The sequence below is a fragment of the Mycteria americana genome, chromosome 3 (assembly GCF_035582795.1).
Source record: "Mycteria americana isolate JAX WOST 10 ecotype Jacksonville Zoo and Gardens chromosome 3, USCA_MyAme_1.0, whole genome shotgun sequence".
Taxonomy (NCBI): Eukaryota; Metazoa; Chordata; class Aves; order Ciconiiformes; family Ciconiidae; genus Mycteria; species Mycteria americana.
In genome coordinates this window covers 28585838-28609421 of record NC_134367.1, presented here as the reverse complement: position 1 = coordinate 28609421, position 23584 = coordinate 28585838, and the positions used below count along the sequence as shown (strand labels likewise).

Below are 23584 nucleotides of genomic sequence, written 5' to 3'. Positions count from 1 at the left end.
GAAGCTTCATGATAACAACTGTGTTTATGCATAGAGTAATCCTATAGATATTGGGAAAGTTGGGATGAGATTCAGTTTGAAGTTAAGACATCTAAATCCAGGTGCTCATGGGGAGCTGTATTGATATGCATTAAGTTTCTAAATTGTCCCTATAATCTGATAATCTGAGCGATAGAGGCTTAGTCTATACAGCTAGTATAGCCTAGAGAGTGAGTCAACTAACCAGCTACTGGAGCCTCACTCCATTTGACTAAACAAACATCTGTGTTGTTGGAGATTTATGAGACACCCATGTGAGTACAAGAAACGTGACGTAGGTCTTATGGGAAACCTACTATTGTCTGGGAAGAGACAGATCAGGCAGGATAAACTGCATCTTAAATGGTGGTAAACATGTTTAGCAACAGATTTGGGGCCTGGAGGGCTAGTCAATACAGTGGGTGAGGTTGGTGGAGCAATTCAGATCGCTTGCAGTGGGTGCCTAGAGCACCTACTGAACTATTCAGTTGTCCAGCATAGGTGCTTAGTGTGATCTGAGATGACACAGCATATCCAGTAGCAAATGCAGTGGGAAGTGAGTTTCCTTAGGTACTGTAGTGTATCTGCTATCCCCATGTAGATATCTTAGATAGTTTTCAGTGTCTCAACTGTTCTAGATGGTCAATTGACTTTCTTCTTATGTTTCTGCTTCAGGGTGTGAAACGTTGCTGTTCAGGATCCGTTGATTGTACTAACTAGATCTCCAGGGCTTTTGATTCTAGAGATTTCCTAAAGACAGATGGTATTTGAGTGACATCTGAGGTGTGCTAGGGTATCCAGGACATGCATGTAGAGTTCTCTGATGAGACACCAGATCTATGAGAGACCCATGCTCTTCTTGTATGGCAGAAGCCCATGTTTAGGAAACTAAATCCTGCCTCCACTGGATAAAATGGTCTTCTCAAGACCTAGCCAGCATGTAAACACATATATGTAGACACCTACATTGAGGTGTCTTAATCTGAACTACCCCTTAAATTTTCCCAGCCTTTGCAGAAGTAGTTAATTTCTCAGTGAGTCTAAGGAGCTGTTTGCCATGTGATGTTACTGCTTCTGCTCCATCATTTATGTATATTCTAATAACACTGCAACCTGTGAGGTAGTCAAGATGCCAGGGATTTTTTTTGGCTGTTGTTTGTGGCTTCTTGTTTCTCTGAGTCATGGTACTTATCTGGAAGATAATATTTCCTCAAAATAGAAAATCTTTCTGAGTATTGGAATGAATTTAGGAATGATTTAGGGGAAAGACATGATGAACAAAAATAAAAGATGATATGTGTTTGAGGATTACGTTTCTCTTGCATCTAAATTATGCCTAGAGATGGTTATGGCTTTGTGACTTGATACCCATAATTAGATAAATATAAATGTTGTTTTGAGTTATACCACTACTTTTGCAGCTGCACAAGTCCAGAAATTGTACATTCTTCTGTGTCCCAAGTAATTACATATAAGAGATAGAAAAGGTGGAATGGGAAATCCGGTGGTTTTTTGAGTTGAGTATGTTATAAAATAATTTGTCATGTGGGTATTGAAAATCCCTGAGACATGTATGTTATTAAGATTTAGGCAAGCTTTCAATATATGTGTTTCACATGGCTTTTTTAAAATATGTGGCTTTTTTAAAATTCAGTTTCATAATGCAATAACTACTGTAAGTTATTTTCTTGGCACCTGTAGACCATGCTAAATCAGATTACAGTATTTTGTATAATTATCGGCTGTATGTGTAAATATCCAAATTAATACTTGAATGACCTCCTTCTTCAACACCGAATACATTTTCACTGATGACATTGGAGATGAGCAACTATAAATGAAAGCAGAATTTGGCCTCAGTAAGTAACCACAATTTTAGTAAGATAATTTCTGTGAAAATTGGTGATAATTTCTTTTCAATCCACTGCAAATGTTCTTTAATTTAACAGATGTTAAATATTTAGAATAATTTGCAGTTGGTTGAAAAAAACACACCAAAACAAAGCAAAACCTGAAACTTTAAACTTTCAGGCATCCAAAATTAGGCCTTTGTGAACTTGGACCTTAAAGAATTTCTGGAGCTTCTAAGTCATGACTCGATAGACTTTTTCAGTTTCATCATCATTTTGCAGCTCAGGAACTGCCATGAAACACTTTTCCTTCCACTCTCCCGCAGTTAGGTGTTCAGAGCCTGCAATGCAGGTGGTAATTTTGAAGGACTCCTGCACTGGTCGTGAAGGCTGTGGCCTTCATACAGGGTGGCCAGAGGAGGAGAGAGCTCAGCTGTGGTGGCCCATTCCAGTAAATGACATGCAGAAGGCAGGGGAATAACAGGGTGTTCTGGGACCCATGCACCTTCCTCTGCTTCAGCTGCTCTGCCATTAAATCCGTGACGGGGTCCCCGTACAAGAGACATGCTGCCTGCTTTCCTCCTCTCTTTCCTGAGGTGGCAGTGTGCAGTTGAGAGAGCTGGGTCTGGCCGCCTCTCCCCGTTCTCCTGGCACCTATTTCTGCTGGGAGCAGCTGGCTGGCAGCAGCTGGCTCTGAAGCTTGCCTCTGGGCCTTGCCCGAGCTGTGGGTCTTGGAGCCCAAGGATTGAAGTTTAATCTGTCTCTGCTTTAAAATAGCTAGAACAGTTCAAGGTCTGATCTTCTCAAAGATTTAAAGATGGAGCTATGCGGCCAGTTGTCTAATCTCTGACTATAAGTGGTTTTAGGGTAAACTGTATTCCACCTGGGAACTGCAATTCCCAGTCATTAGCCATTGCAGCAGACCTGTCATTCAGCATATGATGGGGTATACTCTTCCTGTATTCTGTTCCTCAGCTGAGCTCCTAGTTATCTCTTCCTGAATTCTTCAGCAATTTAAAAAAAAATAATTGCTAACTCTCAGGTAAGAAAGTGAGTGTGGAGTTCTTGGAATTTCTGGGACTCTTCTGAATCACATCAAGGACGAGAGGCATTAAGGCTCATTGCAGAGTCATATTTAGACTTTATCTCTACAAATAGTGGGATATCTGTAGCAGGATAAGATTTACGAGCAGTTAACTCATCCGTTTGATTCTCTTCATCCTTAATCCTATAAAACCATCAACAAGGAACAAACTCCTCTTTTTGTAAGCCATCTCACTGGATATAAAACCTTTCCTGTTCAGGATCGTGACTTTTGGTGCCTCAGTGGTACCTGAAAGCTGAACAGCTCTTTCAGATCTTGAGCGGTGGTTGCCAGGACAGCTCAAACAGCTCCAAGTATAACCTTTGTTATGTTGCGTGCTGGCAAGCCTTTATTTTTTGCCTTGTTCTCTATCTTGTGCTGCTTTAATTTTCACTTTCTCTTTGGCTTATGTTTATCTCTGTCATTCTGCATGTGACCTTTGGGCTGTGCAACAAAATGCTTGCTGGTTATCTGGTATGCTGTTTTAGTACCGTGAAATGACATGTCCCATTTATGCTAAATGCTCCATTGCTTTTGCTCTGTTGCATAAGCAACAAAAAAAAAAAAAAGGGGGGGGGGGAGGGATCTTAGATCCAAAACTACCTGAAATGCATTCCTAGTAGGCTTTTGATCGTGTTATTCTAGGATAAAAGATAGCAGGCACAGTTTGACTGGCAAAGTGGGATAACCTTTCCTTTACTACATTTGCTGACTATATGAAACCAATTATAAAGCATAAATTAGGAGTGTACAAAGGATGAATGGTCTCAGCATTTTGCAGACTAACAAATACGTAGATATTCAACAGTGTTGCCACTTTAATGTGTAATAGACCTGTCCCATGTTAAGAGCATAATGCATTTCACAGTCACAGACGTGCTTGACAAGTTACAGAAATCTATGGTTAAATGCGAACTCTTACAAATCTGCATGAGCTATTTCATGTCTCGATGTTAATCTTTTGTTTTCCATGTCTTCATGTTAACCTCTTGTTTGTGATTAAGCAGCCTCTAAGACAGATCAAATTGTAGACAAGTGTTGGTCTAATCCTTTATTCGTGTTATACTTCTTAAGGATTTATGTGCCAGAAAAAGTCTTTTGCTAATCTCCCCTTAAAACTTTCTAGCATTGGTGGGTATAAATTTATATCTTTGGGTTTTTCATAAAAAAAATCCCAAGCAAACAAAACCACCCAAAACAAACAAAAAACCCCTCCAAACAGAAGAGAAATACAGCAATCCATGATAATATTTTTAACAGCTTCTATCATCTGGATCTTTGGCTTTAGCCAGTGCTGAGCTTCCTTTCGGCTCTAGTCAGGTGTCTGAGACAAAGCCCCTGGTGTGGTCAGGTCTTCGCTATATTGTGGTGGTTCTCAGGCTGCAGTGGTAGTCTCTTTTGGTGCTTTAGAATATCATATTTCTTTGCTCTAGCAGACGGGTTTTAGAAGAAATTTCAGTTTCCCTTTTCTGAATCTCCAGTTTAATCCTGTTGTTTCTGTCTCTTTCCTTGCTGAGACCAAAGTTATGACTTTACAGAATTTCAATTAGCTGAAAGTGGTCATTTTGTCTTTAGTTACTCTCACTTTCATTTATCATCTTCCCTTAACATGGAATATGATTTTGCATAGGTTTTTTATATTAAAAAACCCACAACGGATATAAATGCAATTTGTAAATTCTTTTGTCCTTGATCTTTTCTTTGGTTCAAGAGCGTAAGTGACTTACAAAGTTAAAGTGACTATAAAGTTACTTTTTGGTTCATGGAAAAACGAGGAACAGCAGAAAGAGTTGTTTAAATAGGTGATAGCCTTCTCACTCAGGAACAGCTGGTAACAGCAAGTATTGCTAAATTGGTTATTAAGTATCAAAAAATACATATTTCTTACCTATTTCTAGGAAGATAGAAGGGCACAAATACTAATAACAATCTGTAGAGATATATTTGGAATGCATTTATTCCTAGCTAATATTTAGAAATGGTTAAATTCTAGAAATAGCTGCAGATATATCCTGTGCATTTAACTAAATTGACCTGGAATATGCAGCAGTAAGCCAGGATTGTTGGGAGCACTGAGCTTGTAACCAGTGTTTCAGAACTGATTCTTTTATTTTTGCTGCCTCAATTTTTTAATTCCACTTCAGAAGCATCTGATTTTCTGAAAAAGTGAATTGCGTACTCTTAAGGAAAAAAAACCCTCCTGATTTAAGGTATATATGAAAGAGGATGTGCAAAATCAGAGACTTTCTAAATTACTGATTACATTACAAAACACAGATTGTCAGCTGTAAAATAACAATTTGTGTTTCTTCTGACCTATCTTGAATTAGATTTGACATTTTTATGACAGTCAAGAGTGACACCAATTCTAACAGGAATTTTGAAATAACAGGGAATGCTTGAGGGACATTTTCTCTTTGGAAGAACACGGTGTCATGCTGACTGTTAAACATGTAAACAGTTTTAAAAAAGTATATACTATAACACAGTCCATTAAAACTCAGATAGTCTAATGTAATTATTGTTTAGAAACCTCAGTGCCTGTGTGTCTTAATTTAAATATGCACTTGCATTGGAAAATTTAAATTTGCAGTATTTTTAAGCAAATTCTTAACTCCTGCAAAATTTTTGTGGGTGAAGAACAACATTGGCAGTGTACTTGTGTTAGGCTATATTTGCTTTAACACTTTTTCAATTAGACAGTTAATATAGCATGAAAACTTGCAATTTTTCATTCAAATGCTGGACACTCTTGTTTTTAACCTTTTACATGATTTCTGCTTTATCAGGATAGTAATAATAAGTCTTTTTTTGAGAGTACATAATGTAATATTTCAATATTATTATACTATAACATATTATTATTGTTATTATTATTGTTATTATTAAACCAGAAGCTATATCTCTGTGAAATTTAACCAGTCTTGGTCCATTGCACTGCAAAGTGCTGAATCTTCTTTTCTGATGAGAGAGGAGAGAGAGTGGTATATTTTCAAGTGTAAAAGCTGTTTGTTTGTAAAAACACAGCGATGTCATTTACAAAGACTATATATTTTTTTATTGTGCTTTTCGGGGGGGGGGGGGGGGGGCGGGGGGGCAAGTCAGGACCCAACTCAGTCCCATGTGGATGTGTGTTTTAAATCAGTGAGTCCTCTGGGCCTTGACTGAAAGTTGCTTTTCTAAGGTGACTAGAATACAGCTTTTTACTGTGAGTAAAGGGAGCAAATGTCACAACCGCACCTGTATGTTAAGCATACTACAAATGCAAATACAAATTGAGGCCATGAAAGAGAGTGTTGTCATGGCATAAACATCTACTTTGAAAAGAAACATGTTAGCATTGTGCCTGTATGTAGTTGCCTGTCTATCAGTGGTACAGGGTATTCTGTAACAGCCTTCTAGTCCCTTAGTGTTACAGTATAAAATTTTCTAAGCATTACTGTCAAATTTTACCCCAGTGCCCTGAGTGGTCAGCAATGAGTATCTGTATTCCTGGAAATTCTTTGGAGGCTGATCCTACTTCTTTGCTGTATTATTCATTCTGGAGCCCATCAGTAAAATGTCATATAATGCTTCAGTGGAACTGGCCCCTGGGGATAAAGTCTCTGGATTCCATTATTGCAATTCCTTTTCAAATAGACAAGGGAAACTCAATGGTAACACCTGATAATGCTTGGCAAGTCACTTGGTAGTTTTTTCTCAGCATGCGAAGCCTTACACACCTATTCCTGCTGATGTGTGTTGTTTTCAGTAGGTTTTGTATATTGGTAACAAAAATGAAGCTGAAGCTTCAAAACATGGGCATTTTTCAAACCAAGTATGTTGGTGATTAGACTTGCTTGCATTTTAATAGTTTACATTTCTACCTAGTTTTCATATGTAGTTAGACGCCTCTTGGCTGTTATATTCAGAGCTACACAGAGATGCCTATAGAACAGGAGCATGGGAGGAGGATAAAGCTCCATTTTTATAAACAGTAACTTCGTGGACGATTTTCTAGACAGACTGGCTCTTATGATTTGTTTCACCTTTATCTGCCAGAAGGTTTAAGTCTGCTGCAAAGTTCCACCCCCCAGTACACAGCACCACTGCCGTGAGCAAGCTGTTATGCTTGTGTGATAGTAGTGAAGCAGCAGGCTATATATAGCTGAGAAATCAGTGAAAAATCACATCAGCTGCTATGAAAACTCCACATACAAATAAAAATTTGACCCCCAACAAGCTGTCAGAACAATCTCTGATCCTTCACTTTAATCTTCCCTTCTGTGGGTCATTGGGTACGTAATAAAAACATATGAAGTGCAAACCAAATCTGCTAACTAAATCCCTGCTATTTGCTGCACTGCTTGCTTTTGGATTTGGAGTGTAGCTAATAGTTTCAAAGGTTGCTGCATATTTTTCTACTTTATCTTGCTCGAGTTACTAAGTGAAACGGGAAGTTAAAATGCATGTGAGAATTTTCTCTTGCTCATAAATGCTATGTCATCTCTGTGAAAGGCCATCGGCATTACAGCCCAACGCTGAAGCAGTGATGTTTATTTAAGAAGATTGGTGGCCAGAAATAAGCCACAGTGTCTAATCAGACACAGGCCCTGCCTGGGCACCGTGCCACAACGTTTATTGCGTGTGCATTTCTCATAAGCAAAATGGCTACGTACTGAGGAGGATGGATGTGAAGTCTGGAAGAAATTACGGTGCAAACGGCAGTTCTTAACTTTCTGAGGAGGATTTAAGTGTATGTAAATATACCGGAATGAATGAGACTGTGCGACTGTGAGTTACTGAAAGCCAAATGGGGAATGTCTGTGGATGTGTGAGGGCTGAAAAGGAAGAACAGTGTTTAGATCCTGCCAAAGCTCCCCTAAGTCCAGCTAAACATTCCCCTGGAAGAAAATATTTCAGAAGAAAAAGGAGAAAGAGATCAACCGACGAGGGACCAGATTCAATACAGGTTAAAGAAAATGAAGAAAAAAGCCAGTATGAAGTGGGGATTTCAGAAAACACCGAGAATTGTCCCAAGGGTGTGGGATTGGCTGATTCCTTCTCCCGGAGAGTGACAGTGGCTGGTAATGCTCTACCCGTGAGTACAGACCTTTCGGCTGATCTTGTTAAAGCAAAAGTTTTCCTGGGTGAAACAGCGGGTGATGCTCTTTGTGGGGACAGTTTTCACGGGGATAATCAGAGGCTCACCAAGTCTGATGAAACAGAGACATGGTTAAAGGAACAAGACAAGAGGAGTTCAGAGAAACACTGTACATGGAAGAGGAAATACTCGGAGGATAGCAACAGGAGAGAATTAGCATTCCTGAAGAAATCTAGTGGTCTTTGTTATGGAAAAGCAGCCAGCTTGGATTCTGCTATCCACATTTTAAGCAGACAACGTGAAGAAACTGGGTTAAACATAACTTCTTGCAGAATTGTTGAAGATGTCCCAAAAAGCAATAAACCTGAAAAGTTGCATCACTTTCTTTCTCAAAGCAAAAGTGATCTGCTGCTTGAACAAAAGAGGTGTTATTCTTCTGATGCTGTGCTTTCCCAATTGCCAAAAGAAAAGGCATTATTTAGCATTCCACCAAACAGGAGCAAGGTAAATATTTCGACACAGTACATTATCTTTGAAAGTTAGCTCAGAATAAGTATTGGGACAGTATTTTTACTGTTACAAAAATATCTTCACTTTGCTGTATAAGCCTTTTACATATGCTATGATACTACACGTAGTTGTAGGACAGAACATATTACTTAATCTTTTTCACAGGTTAAGTAGTACCTCTATACTTCAGGAGTGTTGATGTATCCTTGTGCTGTTTTGCTGTCTGTAGTTTGATTTGTTTCCTAATTTAGGAAAAAGATTTTCCATATTAAAATGGTTCTAGGAGCTGGAGTGAGTTTAAGTTCACATTTAGTATCTGCAGTAAATTTTCTTATCAGCTCTTGATGGTCTTGTAATTCCTTTGGGTCTTGTATCAAGGAAAGGAATATTTCTAATTCTTTTCAGTTATGGTCAATAGGAACTGAAGAATGACAGAAATATGTAGGCAGCTTGAAATAGAAAAAGTGAACATAAATCATGTTCATAATGCTCTACACTTCTTTTAAAAGATCTTTCTTCCCAAACTGTCTATATGACCTATTAATATTAATTATTGAAATTCCATCTTCTTCTGAGGGTGGGATTATTTTCCTTTTACAATAAAAGAAACCAAAGTACGAGCTTAGTTGCAGAGTATCTGAAGGAAAGCAAATTTTTGTCTGTTGGTATTCATACTTACTAATTCAATCCATATTACCAGTTCTGCCTCACTTATCTTCAGCACAACTGAAATCTGTAGGTGTGGGTCAAATGCTGATACCAGGATCTGGTCCAAAACTGATTTCCCTTGCTCAACAGGGATATCTGAGCTTTGAGTTGAGGGAATGGACATATACAAAAGGTACTTTCCAGCAAAGAGTAACTACACTTCCGTTATTTATATAATTTACTTTTGTAACAGAAATCAAATTACACTTTTTCCGAGCTTAGTTGTTAAGTACAGATAACACACCCAATTACAACACACAGTATACACTAGTACAAATAGCCTCCTAATACACACGGAGATCTTTGCCCTCGTAATCTTAGCTGGAATTCAGGAACAGCTTAGGAATGTTCTTTGATTCGATTAAAACGTCATTACTGAGTAAAAGTGTATGAGGCCTTGTCTGTTCAGCCAAGCATGGCTGCTTTTTCCTGTATGATCGGAGTAATACAGCTTCTAATATTGCTGCAGTTATTACTCCAACCAGGCATATACTCTTTGTTGCCACAGGGGGAAGGGGGAAAAACCAAGGCTTTTGCTGAGCACCTGCATCAAGACTGAGACTTGTGCTGGTGATATCGATAAAACACTGCATAATGATATGAATATGAAATCTCCTGACAGATCAGGCTAAATGCCTGATTTGCTGACGTGTCTGGTTTTCAGTTCAGTTCCCTTTCTCCACCCAAGATTCTAAGTAATTTTAAGAGCACCTAGCTTTGACCTGAAAACAAATCCAGGAAGAAGACTAGATTTCCGACTGCTTTATTTTACGAAGTCATGACCACTTTCCTTTTGATTGCATTTGAGAATTAAACAAGTATTTGAATGTTTTGTATTTCAGTATAAAACAGTAAAGCTGTTATTTATACAAATCCACAAAGTTCCTGTTATCAGCCTGAGCTAATACACAAGGTTTGCAGTTACCAATCTCAGTTTTTACCATTTTCTTTGCTGGAATTAGAGAGATCAGTAGCCTCCACTCACCTTGTTACCTTATCCATGCTGTAATGTACTCTCAGCTTACATAGTCCCTCAGATGTGGCTGATATTTGAAAGCATGTTGGCTTTTCAAACTGAGGCACGGACACCAGAGGAAACTCATTGGTACAGCTGGCTAATTTGCTGTAACAAAGATAGGACACTTTACCCTCTGAAACAGCATAGTCCCCACTACTGGAATATATCTTTTGAGTTTCTTTCTGTGGCACGTCTTCCTGTGGATGTAAAACAATTATGATTTTCCATTCAAATACGTGCTACCTCATTACCTCTGTTTTCCTGTTTGCAAAATTCAAGTAAGTGGGGTGTTCTGAAGCTTCGTTCCTGACTGCTCACTAATAGCTTTTAGAGAAAGTTTTTTTTACGCTCTGCTGGAGCCTAATTTCTACAGCCCTTGTTCCTAATACAGGAAGATGACTTCCTTGAGCAAGATATGCTCTGATAGTGTTCTAACTCAGAGCTGTCTCAGAGCAGATGGCAGTTTGCATTAAGGTCAAGAAGTTGTGAATCAAGACTGAGGCTTCCTGCAGCAGACCCCTTCTCAGTGATGTTTTAGCACAATGCAGGCAGAGTAGAAAATCAAGGCTGTAGTTCTGGCTTCTCTACAGGGGATACTGCTGCTGTAATATTTGATGTCTCCTGTGTTGAAACAAGCCATGGTTTTCATTCAGTATCAGCAAAAGACAGATACCAGCTGGTGTTACCACCAGTTTTTGGTGGTTGTCAGCTTGTGTCAAAACCAATGACTTAGGTGTATCATGTTACCAATCATTATCATTATTCTTCCAGTCTAATTTGTGGTAGCTTCAGTTCTGGTTTATGGATGTGAATGTTTTCTAGAAAAAAATGTCTAATATATAAACAGAATCACTCATCTACTTCCAGTACTCAACTGTTGTCTTGGCTGCAAGTTCCTCAGCTGTTTTTCTGCCATGCATCTACATACTGTCTGATACAGTGGATTTCTTATTGACAGTACTAATAATAATCTGCAAGGAAAAAAAAACAAAACAAAACATGTATTTGAGTCAGGATGAAGGCAATACACTTGCTTTTAAATTAAAAAAAAAAAAAATTATTTGTAACTGGCATATTCAGTAGAATACTTCTGGCTAAGTAGTCATCTGTTTGTTACTTCAGTTGTTATTGCAAGTAGTTGTGAGATGACAAGACACCTTCCAACTATGTCCACCAGTGTATAATCTTGCGTTATCTATTCATGTAGTACAGTTAAGGGAGGGAGAGATGCCAGTTGGTCTTCTGGAATGTGATTTGCAGGGCAAAGGTGCAAAAGTCAGGAATTTTGCTTTATTGTCATAGTATTGTTTGCTTCCTTGTAATACTCACAAGAAGCAGGTGCAATCCACTGTAAATGGTGAATGAAGGAGATCTATAATCATTGATGGAACTACAAAACTGGGGCTGGAAAGGTTCTGGACAGGTCGTCTAGGTCATCTCTGTACCTGAAGGCAAGATAACTTAATGAAAACTATTCTTGACTGATACTTGTTATTCTGTATCTGCCTTATTGGTGGTTTCACATGCTTCCTTGAGTAATTATTCTAGTTCTTATCTGTCTTTTGTATTAAAAAGTGGGTTTAGCTGAAAACAGATATGCTCATTTTAAACTCGTTAGTTCTTTTCCCATTCCCAGAAGAGTTGATTTATTACCTTTTTTGCAACAGCATTTTACATATTTGAAGACTGTTATCACATCTCCCCCTGGTTTTCCCTACTTTAGACTAAATAAACCCAATTTTTCAATCTTTCCTAACAGGTCTTGTATTTTTAGGTCTTTGTCATTCTTGTTTTTCTCTTTCGATTTACTTCAACTGATTCAATATTTTTGGAAGGGTGTTGCCCAAAGCTGGACTCGCAGCTCCACAGAGCCTTGCGAGAGCTGAATAGGAGCATTTGAATTTATGGCCAAATGGAAACTCACAAAGTCCAACTGTAATGTCAGGGGAGATGACTTCTTGTGATCACATGCAAGTTCAAATTCCATTCGTATAACTATACTTCCCTCAACATGCTGTCAACAATCCTTTTCAAACACAACACATAACTACTTATCTTAGGTGGAAAATAGCATTTCAAAATCTCTCCATATTCATGTATTCTTTTTTTCTCTTATTTCTTTGTATTCCTCAGACTTTTCTGGTTTAGGGCTAGCTGACATCAGAATACATTTCATTATACGTCATACATCTCTAGCCCATTATATGCTTTTGTGCAGCTAAGTACATTATGTCAAGTCTAGACGTGCTTCAAAACATTTGGGATTAGATGGAATCGGAGGGAAGACTCCTTACTATCTATACCAGTCTTGTTGCTCTTCTGTTTGCACTGTAAAAAAGGCTGTTTGCACTGTAAAAAATGAGCCACAGAAATCCAGCACCACCATTGATCTTTTTTGGAAGGTCTTCTCTGATCTTCTCTGCTCTTTGGACGCAAAACTGCATCACTGAAATCAGTGCAAGTAAAGAGCTTGAGGCTTTTTGGTGTGTGGATTTTGTGTGCTGTGTGATGCAGAGGAAACTTACAGGCAGAGAAAAAAAAACACTTGCCGGTAGCAGAGGTGAACTAGTTCTCCCAGTTAGAAACAAGAAATAGAGTATTTAGTGCCAATTAAGACTTTGATCCTAAGATTCTAGGCCTGTGCAGAGAATTACCTCTGTCTCTTTTTCTTGCATAACTTATAATCCACAGACTTTGAGATAATTTGGAGAAATGGATCTCTAGCAAACAACTGTTCAAACTCATGCAAACTCAACAATTTGTTCCATGCTCAAGGAATGAATGTCCTCTAGTAACAGACTATAACGGATAAATAATAGGCTTGTGGGATACAAGAATGAATGGTTCACACAAACTGTTTGCTTTGAAGGACAAAATTTGAACAGTAAAAGATTTAGTTGACCCTTAACTTATTTTCTGTTCTAGTATTCCTAATTTAGTAGTCTGTCTTTTTCTTTCCTGTGGCAAATGATGTTATAGATATTGATGATAATGCATAGTTGGTAGATGACTATCTATACTGTCCTTATGGGGTTATCAAAGGAAAGATGTGCTCTCTCTCTCTGATACCTTATTTTGTGGGGGTGGTATTTTACTTGTTAAGTAGTTCGAAGTTAATAGGGCATCTTGCAAATTAGAGCTCATATTTCTAAGTGTAATAAAATATAGCTCTTTGACTCACCATTTCCCTCAGTGCATTTTTATACTTTTTAAATACAAATTCAGTGTTTATGAAAAAGTCTGAAATCTTAGCCTTGGAACCTGAAATACCTTATTTAGAGAACAGAGTGCTCAGGCTGTTTCAGGCCTCAGGCTAATGTTAGTGTTCCTTAACCTGTACTGAAACGGGCTACCTCCATGAGTGAAAAGCAGTTTCAGTTTTTAAACCCAGTCTAGTCTATTCCTTTTTCTTCAGATGGCCAACTAGGGTGCTGAATGCTATTTGGAAGATTTTGGATCGAAATCCTGTTGATCTTAGGGTAATGAGCTAAATTCATGTTTTAGCCATCCAGAATTTGGATTGCAAGCTTGCCTAGTGGTCACTTTCAGAATAAGAACTATTCTCCTTGTGTTTGTGTCCATAGCTACAAATGTTGTTTGTATGTAACAACAGATGCAAGTACGACCTTCAGAAGTTGCCTCGATGTCTGAAATCACTTATTGCCAGAAGAATCCAATGTGCACTCAAATATGCTGTGTTTGCACTCTCTGCAGCCTGAAATGTACATAGCCATCGCAGGTCAATTAACCGTGAAGGAGGCTAAAGGCTTGAATTTAGCAGTAAGGAATGGCCATTAGCAAATTACATTGTTAGCTTGCTTAGTTAGAATATATTAAAAAAGTGATACTTAAGGATTACACAGAGAGGACTTTCTGAAAATGACAGGAAAGAAATTATAGGGGTTCTTTTTTTGCTGGACATCTGGCACTTCCAGATGACATCATCTCTTTCAGAACCGTTGTCCGGATAAGTGGTAAATGGTTGACTTCATTTATATTGTGGTCTGGTTGTTCTGTGATGAATAGAAACTAAAGCTGCTGAAAAAATATTTAGTTTGCTTTCTTGCTTTGAAATACCAAAGAATAAAGGTAACCAGCAGAAAGGAAATCTTAGACTACAGATGAGTTCCCTAGATTTTTACAAGAAAATTTTCAGAGAGATTTTAGGTTGATCTTTTGCCACATTGGATTCCCTGTTGCCTAGATTCCCTCTTCCACTTACAAGACTCATACTGTCTGTCTGTATTTTGTGTGATTTCATGTAATAAATAGTCCATGCAGGATTTTGATACCTAGAAATGTATAAACAATGACAGCTGCATGTGTTTCTCTTCAGTGTTTTAAACAAAAAAGGGATTTTTTTTTTTCCTGTTTGATTTTTCTTAAAAATGTGCAGTGTTGAAGCTGGAAACAATAGGATGCAAAAAGTGCCGTCAGATTTTCGGAGGTATTTACGGGCTAGTTGAAACTACTTGGCTTTCTAGCATTGGTGCCTGTATCTTTCCATTACCTAGAGTGAGCAGATATGATGGCGTGTAATAAGTATCTGAAGAACTGCTTTCACAACTTGCTGTTTTGTGGATACTTGCATAAAAATAATGTAAATTAATTTGTTCCTTGCATTAAATTTATTTACAATTTACTGTATGGCTGTAAATGCTCATCATCTCCTGGAAGTATGAAAGGTGGTTAAACAGAAATCAGAGAGAGCACTGCAGCAGCTATATTGCCCTGACATCTCCAAGGCTCTTCCTTTAGTCCCCTGCTTTGTAGTGCTTTCCACCACCTCCTGTTAGGCGTTGACATAGCAGCATCAGTAGGAAAGCTATATCTCTTTGTTCCTGGCATTGTTTTGCATGGCTTAATGTGAGAAAAATCCGTGATTTCCAGCCTAGCCTGTCTGAATTCCCCCAGGAAGAGCCCAGACAGAAGATAACCTTTGTGTGCAGAGATTTCAAGGCCAGGAGGCGTCGTTATGACCGTCCTATCTGACCTCATGAATGTAGCTCCCTGGTTTAGACTAGAATAGGATTGCTGGAACTGGCACAGCTCCAGAGTTAAGCCTCTTTGGCAGTGAACTCAAGCATGTACCTCACCCCCAGAGTTGTCTGTGGGCAAACCTTCCCTGAGCCCTGGCCTCAGGTTGGCTCCAGAGCCAGAAGAGACCTGTATCTGCCTGCTGTGCTGGGTGTAGGCTTGCGTGGCACGGCCTCTTCCAGGTGGGCTCATGGGGGTGCTTGGTGTCCACCCACAAATCCCAGTGTTGTCTCAAGTCCTCTTGCCTCTGCCCAAGCACCTCAGCCTGCTTTTTGTAATGTCTGAGCTATGGTACGTGGGTCCTTATGTGGTGCCTCATGGTTCCTGGGTTCTTGGTGTTCTTCATAATAAATATTATATTATCTGTTGTTGTTTGGATAAGTGGTAAAAGCTGGTCATTTAGAAGAAAGACAATATGTGATAGCACTTTCTTTATCAAGGCATGTCTTCTTTTTGTTCTTTCTTGCAATTCAGATTCACATTGAGTACAATTTCCATAACATGAGGTGCAAACAATACATGTGCAAATTAGGGAAATGTCTACTTCATGTTTATACAGTGATAGTTTTCTAAGCAAACTGACTGAACTTCATTAGGGGAGAATTTCATGTACCAGAAGGTAGTGTTTGTATGTGAAATTCCCAATGCTTTCCTGCTTTCCCTGACATGAAGTTGATAATGCTTAGATAATACAAAACCAAACCTTCTGTATTCAGGCAAAATTTTAATTTATAATCTTTCAGTCCTTTTGTCATTCCTAAAATGCCTCTCAGAAAATTTTGTCCTAAAACCATTATTGTCCATTTTCATGATAAACAACTGTTTTGTTACTGAATTCCAGAAGAGCATATATTATAATTTAACATGTTTTAAGAGAGGAACATTGTAGCTAAATAAAGTATGTATAATATAAATATGGGTATTAGATAGGTGTGAATATATACATATAAAATATATTGTATTTTATATAATTATATAACATTTATGTATAATAGGTATAATAAGTAAAAATAGATTATTATTCACGTTATCAGCATAAAATAAACATAGTTAAGTATTTTTCATTATGTAATAGTATTACATTGTCCTCAGAAATTAAGAGGCTGAGAACTGGCTAACTGAAGAAAATTGTGAAGCTATGGATTTTGTGTTTCATATTGAAGACACTAAGCGTGCATAAGGATATGACATGAAAGAATATTAATACAGTACATGAATAATCATCTTATGTATGCAAATATCAGACAGAAAATTCTTCAGTAATGCAGAGTGGTTTTCTGCAATATTTTAAACATTATAATGTGTTATATGTAATTGTAATATTTATATTAACTGTATTTTAGATATCTGATATCCATGTTACTGGAGAGTCAGAGGACATGTCTGCTAAAGAGAGACTGCTCCTGTGGTCGCAGCAGACAACTGAGGGTTATGCTGGAATCCGTTGTGAAAATTTCACTACCTGCTGGCGCGATGGAAGATTATTTAATGCCATCATTCATAAATACAGGCAAGTACTCCATTTGTTCTCTTGAAAAATATTAATTACAGCATTTTAATGTACATAGAGAGAGGGCTCTGTAGTTTATGCCTGTAATAGCACTGCAGCTGTTGAGATGACACTAGCTCTTCCTGGGCAAGCCTCTGCTTCTTGCAGCCAAAGGATGCCTCATTAACCCTTGCATGTCCCTCCTTCCTCAGAGGAACATCTCCATGAATCCTGCACATCTCTCATGGGGCACTTCCAAGCTGCTGAGAAGAATGTCCCTAGGGTTCTAATTCTCAGTCTTCTCCACAGTCCCTTTTTGTCACACTAACATTTAAGGATAGGCAGGGTAGAGACAGAACTGATCGCCAACGTCCAAAACTGCACTGCTGCTAAAAGCCATCGACTACTGCGTGACCTGAGAAATGCCTAAGATCCCCATATTCTTCCCTGTATGACCTTACCAAGCCCCTGGAGCCTAGAGCTTCTTTGGTGTTTCTGCTTGGAGCCGAGATCTACTCTAACATGTGTCTCCTGTAAAATGGCAGGGTATTCTTATGGAAAATGGGACCAGTTGGCTTGAACATTCTCAGTCTGAGCAGGGAATTGTTTTACTTTCCCCTCCTTTCTATGCTTTTGTGACCGCAGTCTTACAAACAGGCATTTGTAGAACTACTGGTGGCTGTGGCTAGAAGTTAAAGGATGCACTACATTAACTTACTTAAAATACAGTTGAAGATGTCTACTGACAAGAGAGGATTTCTCATTCTGGATTCTAAGTAAAAACAGGTCTCTCTTGACAAAGCTGACTTCAGCATCAAAACGCGGCAGAGAAACAAGATTTAAGATCATTGCTGTGCTCAGCGTTCCCTCTTGGTTGGCGGCATCTCTCTGTTTTTGTACATTTTTTGGTTCCTGAATTGAATAAGGAGGTTTGTGTCTTAGAGGACCACATGGGAGAGTACTCTGGCAACCCGGCTAATTAGTGTGTACTGACTTGTCCCTCACTGTGCAAGGCTTGCAACTTCTGGGTTTTATTATAGCATGTGTAAAGAGTTTGTGCTGTATACTCTGGGGCATATCATAAGGAAGTTTGAGGGTACATGATTTCCTTGGTATGATACCGACAGAGTGTTCCAAGTGAGAGACACAAATTTGGTATGTTTTAATGCAGCTCCAGGGAACAGACTGAGCAGATTATTCTGTTCTTGGATTTCCTCTTGTGGACCATTTGGCTCACCACAGAAGGAAGCCTAGGGAGAGCTGACATGCATATGGTACAGGGACTAGGGCACTAAAGTAAAATGGAAGACAAATCAATGCACCCTTTTCCTCACACGCTGTGTAGAGAGGCTGTAAGCATAACATATAGTGCTCTGAGGCCTAGAGAAGTTAGCTGTGGCAGTGCATAACTTCATGGTAAAATGAAGCTGCATCTGAATTAATGAGGTCTTTTACTGACTATGCTTCTGTTCTGGGTAGCCAGTCAGGGAGGAGGTGCATGCCAGCAAGAAAGTCTTCTTTTAGTAACATTGGCAAGACAAAGGGAAATAGCTGGCAAAAGCCTAGGCTGTTTTACTTCAGGACAGAGCAGCCAAAAGAATGAACATAGCACAGGCAAGTATTTTAAAAAATAAACAGTTTGAAAGATACGGAGAGAGGGGAGGTGAAAAAAGGAAGGAGCTTAATGAGATGGAATAATGGAAAATATTTCCCAGAGCTTCTTCAGAGCCTTATACCACTTACAGAGAGCAGGGCAGCCTTTATAGCTCAGCAACTAGTAGTTGTGGTACAGATCAGTTAATAAATAATGAAAAACTTGAATTCTGTCCTCCGGCTGTGTGAATGTTAATGCCTTGGGACATGACTGAGTACCTGCAGTTGCTTTGCTGGAGCAGTGTTTCTGGCAGTACTCCGTTAGTTTCATTCACAGCGTTTCAGTGAGAAAGCACAGGCACCTTTGACACGAGTGCCTTGCACAAAGCAGATGATTCAGTGGCTGGGGAGCAGGGTCCCCATTTTGTGTGCTTCTGTGCCAGTTTCCATTTAGCTTATCCTCTTCCTGTAAACGTAGCTTCTCCACCTAAGGCTCCTGTGTCCTTCCCAGGAATGTTTACTGTTCTTATCTGATGTCTTTTTACTGTGAGAGTTTACAGATTCTTGGACTCCACCTTGCTGATGAAATCAATGAGATTCTTCCACTGATTTCAGTGAGCTTCTATGTTTCTTTCCTTTGCCGTTTTGTACCGTTAAAACAGAGATAATAATTTCCAGCTATTGCTCACAAGATAGGAATGGTCTTTCCAACCAGTCATCTGATATTTTTAACTACAGTATTTTACTCCAGAGAGCTCTCTTAAAGCTTGGTTTGTTTTCTGAGCAGTAAGTAGGTTAAACACTAACAAAGTGTGCACATTTCTGGCAGTGATTCTCCATACGCTCTGTTTGTCTGTTTTAGTAGCTCCCAGTTTGTGGATCACAGGTGGTCTCAGGAGCTAGGCTGAGCGTCCTGCGGATGCTGCCGGCTGGCATGCTCCCCCAGGGCGGATGACCAGGTGTGCCTGCTTGGGCGTCGGGGTGGGACTGTGGTGCTGCCACGCGGAGCACCCCCGTGGGTGTGCATCTGTCAGTCGTGGTGCAGCGTTGCAGCCCCTCCTGTGCCAGGTATGCCGTGCTCGCTGGAGGTACCTCTCCTTACAGAAGCACCATGCACCCTGGGCCTGGAGGAGTATCTGCTATCTGCAAGAGGGGATGGGGCTCTTCAGCAGGAATGCGACCGCCAGCCCTGGAAGGGGTCGCGTTCCTGCTGAGGGATTTAAACCTGAGTGGCAGGTTTAAATGCCTGGAAGGGATTTAAATGGGCCCAGACCTAATTTTAAGGGGATGACATTTAGTGCTATGACGGTCATAACCAGAGGGCTCAGAAATACCCAGGCATGTTACTGGTATCTCGAATTGCAGTTGTACTGAGCGACAGTAAGCTGTACATTGGATGGAGAGCATGCGCTTACCCATGTCAAGGCACAGCGGCGGGTGCCCCCCATGGAGAGGGCGGCAGAGCAGGGCCTGGCAGCCAAGGCCTGTCCCACCGCCCCAGCCAGGAGCAGGGCAGCTGGGGGGCACTGGGGCAGCCCCAGGCATCGGGCACCTCCCTGGGGGTGGGCTGAGGCCGGGCCTGGGATGTGGGCCCGCAGGTAGGCTGCACCACTGCAGGGGCCATAGTTCAGCCAGGGGCCAGAGGTGAGAGCACCAGAAGCTCCCAGAGGACAGGAGCCATGCTGTCTCCGAGTTGAACCTGAGCTGAGCACAGACAGGCAAACCCCGTGCTCACAGCCCTGACACCATGGCTGAGAGGCCTTTTCTGGATGCACCACTGAGAACACAAGCTGTACGGGTCCAGCATGATCCCTACAGTCGGTCGTCTGTGAGACAGGGAGATGTCACTGTCCAGTTCTAGACCATGGGACTGGAGTGGCAGGTTATAATTACCTCCTTTCCAGGCATAAGCGATTTTTTTTAAATCGCAAGTATGCACCAGCTTCAAGACTTCAGGAAATTGCTGAAGCTGTGGAGGGCTGGGTGAGGAGCTGGGCTGTGAATCAGTTGCCAGCGGGCAGGGAGTCTCTCCCCTCGGCGGGGCCGACAGCCTGTCTGCTGTTAAAGGCAGGTGAGAATTGTTTGATCTGGGGTGCTGGTAGTGATCTCCTTTTTTTTTTTTTTTTTTTTTTTGCTGTCCCAGCAGAGGATCCCAGCACCTTTTAGTGCAAGCCAGCTAAGATTTATGATTCAGAAATACAGGAATAGTGCATTGATTTGCCATGGCTCCCTGCTCCCCCCAAGGTGCGTGGGAGAAGCAGGATAAGGTCGACATTTCCCTGGCATGACTAACTGTAGTACCCGCTGCAGCATCTCGGAGGAGATCAGCAGGCCAGTGTGTGTGGCGGCTGGGCAAGCCAGGTTGCTCCCCATCTCCCTGCCCTGTGTGTACCTGCAGCCATGCTGGCAGCGCTCTGCTTCCAGCGCCGAGCTTGGGGACGCGGGCAGGGTGCAGGCGCTGGTTCACATGCACTCGAGTCAGTCACCTGAGCAAATGCAGGATATTTGTTTTCTTTCCTCTCGAACAACAAGGGTTAGGTTGTCAGAGCTTTTCGTAAGGGCATTCAGTTGCTTTCTGTCTTACCTCTGTTATGTATGAGTATGAATGAGTTTCCAGTGATTTTGCAGTGTTCTTTAAAACAAGGAAAGTAATTTTATGAATGACAGAAATGAGAGAAAAAAATTACTGTTTGAGATATTTGACCCCATATACAACTTGATTTCCTTTTTTCCCTCCAAATTTAGGAAAATGTAATTTGTTTTCATGTTAGAAGGTTGCTTATATTTTCAGCAGGTTCCAGAAGTCTGTGTTTATAATTGAAGATTACTCAGCTGAACTTTTGAAGAGTATATAAAGCTTCCATTTTAAAACATCCTGTACATGATTAAATCCCTGGGAAATGAATGGGGCTCTGCATCGGCCTCAAGAACTGCCTCAGGGAGCTCCATTCCAGGCCCTGGATTTTGCTTTTCATGCTGTTATTCTGTGTGAATATTTGTTTTTACATAGAAAGTGAAATAAAATGATCAAATTAAGTCCATTTGAATACTGAACATTACCATGTTTGTTAATTGTATGATTTGATTTAAATATATCAGCTTTCAAACTCTTTTTTGAACCTCCACACCTTTCTTTGGATGTGTGATCAGGCCATTTGTGAAAGCTACAGATATGCCTAGGAGATTCGAAAATATTCTGTATGTCTCATCTATTATGTAATTGGCCTTTTATAGCTTAATTTTTGATTGAAGATATGTGTTATTTGCTTCAGTGTGTTGTGTTGGAAGAAACCTGACTTCAGGCAGTTTAAAAAGTACGTGATGTTTCTTTCATACCATAGCAAAAACCTGTAAGCCAGACTTCAAAGTTGGAGGCTGACTTTAATCAGCCTGTAACGCCCAGATTTTCCCAGAGGTACTGCCGTCTACACGCTGGGGTCTTCTTCTTGCATCTCTGTCATGTATTTCTAGTCACTAGACTGTGTTTTAGGTAAATGTTCTTGAATTGTGTTTTCATTTTCTTATGTTCATGCCTTTCTCCCAGGAAGAAGAAATACTCATTTTTTAGAACTGTATTCCATTGTTAAAATATATAGAAACAGTTGGTGTCTATAGAGAATGAAGGCTACTCTTCTTTCATTAGGAGTTGCATGCCAGATTGGAGCTAATAGTCTAAATCGTAGATCTACATTACACTTTGCAGATAAATTTATTTTAAAGCAAAGCAAATTCAAATGAAGATTTATACCAAAGTAACAAACTGCTTTTTTTGACCTCAGACTGCGCTGAGCCTTTGATGCATAAGGACTGCAAGCAGTTTCAGTTAAAAAGTGTCCAGAAATTGAATTTAAGAAATAACAAAAATAATAACAACTTTCTGAAAGAGGTACAGTTTAATAGCACCTGTAGACACTTTGTTAAGGACAGTGGCTATTGATATTCAGGAAACACAGGCACAGTTACAAACCAGCTCAACCTACTCTCTAAGGAAATAAAATGAAGTATGGAGGACAGGAGAAGATGATTAACGTCAGACATACACCGTTTTTGTAAAAATGTGTGCACTCCTTTCTACATTTTATTTTTGTATTCTTACATTTTTTATAATAAAGAGGTAATTTTGCTTTTAGCATTTACAAAAGGAATTCCAGTAGGAGCAGTATGTTCTTGTGTAACTAGATAATAGCATTTAATGAGTAGCCCCAGTGGTGCCTGTATGGTGAAAAATACCGCCTGTTCAGGAAGCACTGCAAGCTCAGTTCCCAGATAAAGCCGTATTTTTTAAGATCTGTTCTCAGGTGTTATGTCTGTTGTAGTAAATGAAGCGGGTCCAGCCCCTGCTCTCTGGCCCTGTGGGTAAGTGGTACAGCAGGGCTTGTGTCTGCATGGCTGAACTCTCCCCTCCGCCCCCAGACAGGGTGCAGCCTCCTGAGAGCAGTCCTGGTCAGTGTTGTCCCTTGAACTGGGCTCATGTATTGCCTGGGAGGGTGTGAGTCGCAATGGCCATGCTCATGCTATGGGAAGGACTAGCAATTAAAGAGTCATGGGCCCTTGATCTGGGCTTCTGTACACTCAGCATAGACGTGTCCAGTTATGTCTGGACTTCTAGGTGAATTTCAGCAACCATACAAAATGGGAAGACACTGGTTAGCAAAAAAAGTGGATAAACTGTGTTTAGGTCAGGCAGCAGTCTGACAAGCAAGCAGGACTGTAGTATACACATGAAGGGTTTGAGATAAGAAAACAAGCAAGGTTATTTCATGTGATGCTATACCAAGGCTTGCTGAGACCACATGCAGACAGTTGTCTACCAATTTTGGCACCACCTAACAAGAATAAGTATTAGAAGTGTTGCAGAGAGGGAAAGTGGTGATAGAGTTCAAAGGGGTGCACAAGTTAAAAGGAAAACGGTTTTTACTGTATTGTTAACGAAATGTGAGAATGTGATCCATAGGGGCCTTTGGCACTGGTAAGCTTTGTGCAAGACCTTAACGATGCCTATACTTTTAAGTTTTATATAGTTTAGAGAGAGAGCAGGGAGAAAATGGCTATTATCCCCAAACGAAAGAGGGACAGAGGCTAACAGTGAATGCAGTACAGAAAGAGTGTAGGTACATTGAGTGCTTCATGTGGGAGGAAGAGGAATAGAAGCTGCAGCAAAGAATGTGTCCCCAAAAGAAGGAGTACTCTGACA

The 23584-nt window shown here is 40.1% G+C and overlaps 1 protein-coding gene across 19 annotated transcripts in view; it reads left to right on the top strand.

Annotated features, from left to right (window-relative positions):
- DST (dystonin) overlaps window positions 1-23584 on the top strand; it is a 313545-nt gene that overhangs the window by 126910 nt on the left and 163051 nt on the right. For 18 of the 19 annotated variants that reach the window (XM_075498103.1, XM_075498099.1, XM_075498102.1 and 15 more), the window contains one exon: window positions 16652-16818. In XM_075498103.1, coding sequence (XP_075354218.1) covers window positions 16652-16818 — 167 coding nt within the window. Of the gene's footprint in view, window positions 1-7589; window positions 8540-16651; window positions 16819-23584 lie in introns of those variants that run through there. The other variant, XM_075498104.1, reaches the window with a different exon arrangement.